The sequence below is a fragment of the Girardinichthys multiradiatus genome, chromosome 9 (genome assembly GCF_021462225.1).
Source record: "Girardinichthys multiradiatus isolate DD_20200921_A chromosome 9, DD_fGirMul_XY1, whole genome shotgun sequence".
NCBI classification, from domain to species: Eukaryota; Metazoa; Chordata; class Actinopteri; order Cyprinodontiformes; family Goodeidae; genus Girardinichthys; species Girardinichthys multiradiatus.
The window spans coordinates 39,274,725-39,281,939 of record NC_061802.1 but is presented as its reverse complement, the minus strand read 5'-3'; the positions used below and the strand labels follow the sequence as shown (position 1 = coordinate 39,281,939).

The 7,215-nt window shown below is 35.9% G+C and overlaps 1 protein-coding gene across 1 annotated transcript; it reads left to right on the top strand.

Annotated features, from left to right (window-relative positions):
- The first annotated feature begins 433 nt into the window (after positions 1 to 433).
- sft2d2a (SFT2 domain containing 2a) lies at positions 434 to 4,495 on the top strand. The gene is made up of 8 exons (XM_047375818.1): positions 434 to 661; positions 749 to 838; positions 1,513 to 1,598; positions 1,762 to 1,843; positions 2,806 to 2,841; positions 3,912 to 3,970; positions 4,059 to 4,088; positions 4,186 to 4,495. Exons 1-8 carry the CDS (start codon positions 596 to 598, stop codon positions 4,223 to 4,225), a joined length of 489 nt encoding a protein of 162 aa, XP_047231774.1. The 5' UTR covers positions 434 to 595; the 3' UTR covers positions 4,226 to 4,495.
- Positions 4,496 to 7,215: the final 2,720 nt, after the last annotated feature.

Sequence of the window (7,215 nt, the reverse complement as noted above, 5' to 3'; positions counted from 1 at the left end):
CAATGGGAATATTTCATTCATTCAGATCTAGGATGAGTTATTTGAGTGTTCCCTTTATTTTTTTGAGCAGTCTATTTAGTTTGGAGCTAAATATTTACCTTGGTAACAATTTTTTTTATTTGGAGCTAAACATTTAGCTTTTATTTAACTTGCTAATTAAAAATTAAGTTTGGAACAGTGACATTTATAAATGTATGAATAATATTGTGAAAATCTGACTTTGAAGAATTAACCCCCATTTTCTTCTCTCCTGATTGGCTAAATAACAGAAAACATTGCTCTAAATTTTTCACTGTGCAACTTTACAAACAAATATGGCCCCTTGATGGCCCTTTACTCAGAAAATTCCTAGATCCGCCACTGCTTGCTCACATTCCATATGAATGCTGTTGAAAAAAACATCAGAGTGAGACCTCTCTGCCGCTGCTCCCAGGTGTGACTGACATAAATCACAGACCTGTCCAGGCGAAGCTCTGACAAGGTTCCTCCGGTTGCAGTGACCGTATTCTGTACTGAGGAAACCCGGCAAAGTTTCTTTCTGTCCGGGAAACTAGGAGACTTCTTTTGGTCTTTTACACTTGAAGGATCTTCGGTAATGGATCAATTAAAATCGGTCCTAAGCGGCGAAGAGTCGCGACGGGAGGACCGCAACATATTACAGGTAAAAATGGAGATTTGCAGCTTTCTCTATTATAACAATGATTTCTGCTTGAACATCTAATAATGATCTTGACTGTTTTTGTTGCAGTCTGTGAATGAAGCCTCCACGTTAGGCTGGGGAACACGCATAAAAGGATTCATCGCCTGTTTCGTTGTGGGAGCTGCGTGTACAGTTGTGGTAATTATAACCCAATTTCTTTGCTGATTGTGTCGCTGCTCTTTAAGGAAGTTTAAAGCAGAGCATATGTGGCCTTACTGGTTATACTGGCTTACAGGAATGTGGAAGATCTAATTCATTTCACTTCAACCTTTGGGCTGTGGAGAGCAAACAGCTGTGCCACTATTTAGTGAAGACAAAAACTATTACTTAAATGTGTCCCTAATTAATTAGAAATGCATTAGTTAAGAAAACTTTATTCAACATATCATAAATAAAATATGCTATGATAAAATATGATAAAAATGATCTACCTCTCCTCTTGTTAACATTATTGAAGTTTTGTGCAGCTTAACTAAACAAATGTTAGGGTCTGGATGATGTATTTCACAATGGGTTACAGCATGGGAACATGAAACAATTCAAGACTAAAATATTTAAATATAGGTTTAACCATAACTTAAATTTTTTTATAAATAAACCTTAATTTTATATTTAAATATTGTCACATTTAAACAATAATTACATTTTTTTAATTTTAATTCTAGCACATAAACATTTATTTAATGACTTATCTAATACGTTGTGGCATTTGTCACTCATTATGTCTTGCCTTTTAGTGCAGCTTAAACGCACAGGTATAACTTAGTATTTTTACATGGATTACACCAACGTCTGCCATGTGTGTCTTACAGGGAGTGTGCATGCTGTTCTTGCCCAAGGTTGGTCTCACTCTCTTCATTGTCTTCTACACATTTGGAAACATTTGTGCTCTTTGCAGGTAAGAATCAGAAATGTAGAACTAAAAAGAGCCCTGGTGATGATTTAATTTTCTTGCTGACCTTCACTTATTTGAACAGTATGAAACAGGCTGTGTGTCTAATTGGACCCAGAATTTAAAACTATTATTTATATGTATTGTTTTTCGTCATTTTGTCCAACAGCACAATGTTTCTGATGGGCCCGGTGAAGCAGCTGAAGAGGATGTGTGATAAAACAAGAGCACTGGCCACCACTCTCATGCTAGTAAGAGTGTACAGATTTATATACAGTATGACCCATGTAGTAAAGTTTAAAACCTCAGGGCAAAACTCAGACTGACTAATCAAGGGTTTAGCACAATCCAACACAATGAAACATATTTGCTCCCATCTGGTAATATAATTAGTTTACATCTTAAAAATGGTAAATGGCCCTAATTGATAACGTGCATTGTTATAAATAAAGAACAAATATTCAGTTTCTATTTTAAGGTTTTAGAATAAAGAAAAAAATTTACAAACAAGAAATTGATACATTTTCTTCAATGAACTGTTCCATATTTATTGAAAATGAAATAAAAAAACAGGAAGTTTCCTTCCTAATGATATGCACTTTTGTTTTCATTCTGCTTTGAAAATGTTATGCAAGTATTGCCTGGAAAAATAGCTAAAACTAGTTTTTTTTTCTTTTTTTTCACTTTTATAATTAAAAGCATTGCTCAGTTTTTTATTTTATTGGCTAAAGTTATTAAGAGCCCCTTGTGATTCTGGAGATGCATGTTGCTGACCTCTGAACTAATTTGTTTTAATGTGAGCTGTTTATTAATCAAATGATATATGATTTTCTTCTTGACCCAAAATAAAACAAATACAAATTAGATTGAACTTTATTTTGAAATGTGATATTTGTACTTTCTACTCATCAGATCTTTAATTAAAAAAAATGAATATTTTATTTTAAGGCCAGTTGCAATTAGATATGAAAAAGGTAAACTTTTAAAGAAGCACACAAGTGTTATTATGGACTAGAAGCAACTGTCATTTTATTGTTTTTACTGTGTCCACTACAGACTGTCCATGTGCACTAAAATTTTTCACAAAACATGACAACTAAAAAAAATGCATCAATTATTTCTGTATTTTAGGCAATAACACGTAAAAACTCTTAATGAACAAAAACCAGAAAGATATGGACTTATTGTCATTATTATCATTGTTTTTCTCCAGACCTGCCTTGTTTTAACTCTGTGTGCAGCTTTCTGGGTAAGTAAACTGCAAATACAGCTCCTGTCCAACGTTTACATACATTCAACACGGGGAGGAATACCATTTACTTTGGGCTTTGAATTATTCATTTAAACCACCCATTTTTTTCAGGATGGAATTTTTCACACAAAATCTGAATGCGATGAGCTTTTTAAATAATAAGTGGGTGCACAATTTATTTTTTTATGATTTTCTCTAAACCACACAGGCTCATACAGATCTAGACAACCAGTAATGTATATATCTCTTGATTTCAGGAGAGAGTGATGAATTTTGAGCGAGCTCGTTCTTCACTATTCTATCCACTTTTTGCTTTTCATCACAGCAAACCCGCAGATAAACAACCCTACATGCTTGACAATTGAGGAAGTGTTCTTCAACTTGGAAGCCGTGCATTGTATCCTTCAGACATACCTTTCTTGAGGAAACAATCTGAAGGATGTCTTGTCTGAGCTTAATGTGTTTTCCGAGAATGCCTCTGTCTTGTTAATGTGGACAGGCTCTAATTTCAGTCAAGACACTTAATTTTGGTGAATCTATGATTCTTGTCAGATCTTTACTTGTGATCTTTACTTGATTGTTATGGGTACCTATCTGTCCAGTTAGTGGTGTGAAACAAATACTCTTTGTGCCGACAAAGGTGAACCATCAGCTACATTCAGTCATGACAACTAAGCTATTAAGCTTGGTTTTATTACGTCAAAAGGCATTCTACAACCTTCAGGACCACTAATAGAAAGATTTAGGTGAATGTATTTACCGTATATATTTTAACCTCTATGGATTATGTGACCCCGTGTGGATGGAGAAAAATCTACAATTGCGTTAAACTTGTGTACCCAATTCCTGTTTTTTTTTTTTTAGTATTATCATTCTCTCCAGAAAAAAAAAAAAAACCCAGTTTGAACAAACTGTTACTCCTGCTAAAAGTGCTAAATTATGGACATTCATGCCCATTGAGTGCATGTAAGCTTCAGACTAAAACTGCATGATCAATCCCAACTTTACTCATAAATAGTGGTACTGGTATCTGCTGTAGCTACTAACTCGTTTTGTTTTTCTTTCAGTGGAAGAACTTTGGACTTGCTTTATTATTTTGCATTTTGCAGATCTTGTCCTTTTCTTGGTGAGCTCTTAATCTCCATCTTTACATCTGATTGGTTTCCGTGTGAAATCCGAGAGCTTTTGTTACAGGAACTATGTTTTGTTTGCAGGTACAGTCTGTCATACATCCCCTGTGTCAGGTTGGTCAGCTTAGCCTAATTTAATCAAATAATCTGCCTAAACGTTCTGCATGAAATTGTCTTCTAAACAGTCTGCTTGATATGCATTATTTTCCAGGGAGGCAATCTTGAAAGGTGTGGCTCTCTGCATAAAGTGACACTGCTGTTTGGAGCAAAGGATATAGGCTAAATTAAGTATTTTAAACACTGGGATGGGGCTCTGGAAGAAGCTGCTCAAAACCTCCTGCACTAATGGCTCTGCTTGAAGAGTCTGTGATTCTTCAAGGCAAAATAGGCAAAACACACCTTTTACCTCAATAGATTTTTTTTTTCTGTTGAGTCTATTGATCATTTTTAAGTGAATCTTAACTGTGGCCTTTAATTGTATTATGCGTAAATATCTGTACAAATAAATACATTAAAGCTTTCCCAAGTCTGGTTCATTCTTCGGTACAATTTCCAGATGTTTGAGTGCCAGGTTTCGTTATGCAAAAGTATAAACACAATGGGAATGTGGAAGGAGACAAGTTCTTTGTCCCAGAGAGGAACATGCTTCTTTCTGTGTGAAATGTGCAGTTCTACCCCAGAACAAAAGCGATAGACCTTGCAAAGATGCTGGTTGAATCTGGTGAGAGTCATTCACAGTAAAACCATTCCTTTGCCGAAATGGACTGAAAGGCCACTCTGAGAAATAAGCCAGGACTCCAAAGGCAACATAAAATCCAGATTAGTTTACAAATCAGGGGCATGCAGAGATTTCGGGGGGCAGGTGCTCAAGTGAAAAAAAAGGGCACCTTGTGCGGCACATGGACCTGCCGGTTGCCTTTGTATTGTGAGATTTATTACAGGCACAACATGAACATAATTTATATGTATTACTAAGCACCCCCAAAACAAACTGTCCTGTGGGTTGAAGAGAAATAACCACCCAGGAAAAAAACAAGAATGCATTTGACAAAATTCTTAAGATTAATAAGGCAACAAAATGATCATAGACTGATTTAAAGTTAGATGACTGATTCACAACCTGAACTTCCTGAGTCAAATTTGAAACTTACGTTATCCTTCATGTTTTTCTTTTTACACACTGAGCACAACGTGTTTGTCTTGACTATATCATTCTGTACTTTTATCACAAAATGTCTTCTGCACCAAATAACCTTATGTTGTAGCAAAGCAGGTTACACTGCCAAATATACCAGGTAGGTCACACTAAATGAGTTATCTTTAGTAACCAGTGACCATTCTACAGCGTAAATCAACTATACCCAGAAAATGAGTTATAAAATCTTTTATAGTCAAAATGAAACCAACATCAGAGAATATGATCATAAGAAGAATCATCTATACTTCTGCATGTAGCCAGTGTGATTTATGACAGAGGTTATTCTTAGAGAATAAAAATGAATGAGATTACAAGTCCTGAGAACTGATAAGATGTCTGCTATTTAGAAAATAAAATATTCTGATCACATCATCATTTTTACACACACAGAAGTAGAAAATACAACTTAGCCTACATGCCCCACATTTACTGAACTTTATTAAAGATATTTTAGTATATGAATTGTAATGTTAACCAGCTCATTTGTCTGCACGCAGCCCGTCTCCGTTGAGAGACACACGAAGCGGGACACGTATGTGTGTTGGCGAAGGGGGGGGGGATTTCAAAACGTGGGGCACTGGTATTATAGGCCTTTAAATTCAGAAATGTTACGTTGGGCCCCACACTATACACTGTAAAAAAAAAATTCAGGGGGGCACTTTTTTTCTCCAAAGGATAAAACGGCAGATGCTCTAGCACCACCTAGCGTCTATCTGTGCACGCCTCTGTTACAAATAACACTCATGCACAAATAACTAAATCATTGCAAATATGTACTGTGGTCTGAAACTAAAATGAAAGTGTTTGGTCATAATAACCGTCATTACATTTGGAGGGAAAAGTGGGAATCTTGCAAGCCTGAGAACAGCTTCCCCGTTGTGTTGCTGCAAGGGGGGCCGGTGTACTTCACAAAAAAACATTGTTTGAAAACACTGAAGCAACACTTGAAGACAACAACCAGGAGTTTAAAGCTTTAGGACAAATGAGTCCTCCAAATGTTTAATTCTAAATATGTCAAATTATTTACAATCCCGAAGCACCGAAGGGTGTCAGTTTGGTTGTCTGATTCTTATGAATCATCAGGAAATCCTTGAAGAATTAAAGAATGAAAACGTTTGAGATCAGCTTTTATCGCAAATAAATTAAATGGACATATACAAATACAGGTTATCCCTGTGTGACACTATGTACTATTATATCTGGCACAGTCGAAATGGGCCCCACCGCATAGGCGCTGCACCTGAAATGATAAAGTGACAGATACAGATCATCAATACTCAAAAATATAGAAATGTAGTATAATTATAAGCCCAAAATAGACCGTGTTTGTCGTGATTCACGTGGTTGACGCTAAACAGTTTGTGGTTTACATCATAATAAAGATAGACGTCAAAGCTAAAGTCATTTACAATATGCTACAAGCTCACTGTCATGTAAACAAGAATATAAAAACTTAAGGAAAATACGACATAAAATAAATAAGACTTACTGTAACCTTCGACGAAGTGAAACTTCCACAGGTAGGGAGTCCCGGTGAGGGCTTTCAGGTAAGCAACTTGTGACGTATGATCGGTTTGCGCATGCACATTAAGGTAGGTGGCAATGGCTGGACTTGAACCCTGCATTGATTACAGAACTTGTGCGAATCCCTGGATATAATATGTCCTCAGCAGATTCTCCTCACCAGTCTGTTGTCCACTAACCTAACCATTAACCCCACATTATTTCGAGTGAAGCCATCGCTAGCTGGCTCCACCAAAATGGCCTAAATTGTCAACAAACATAATGTAAAACATGTCTTTCTTTTAACCATTTAAATTAGAAAATCACAGCCCTTGTGATTTTTAGAATTGTCGTTTTTCTAATTTAATTTTAAAAGAAAAAAGCTTAAAAAACGGCTCATTATTCGTTTTTTCTTGTATTATTTTGAAAAGGAAAACCCCATGAACCATACACGGATTTTTTAAAGCACAATAAAGCCTTTTTTTTTTTTTCTTTAAGGCGTACGAATCAGAAAACCAAACTGGCACTATACAGAATTTG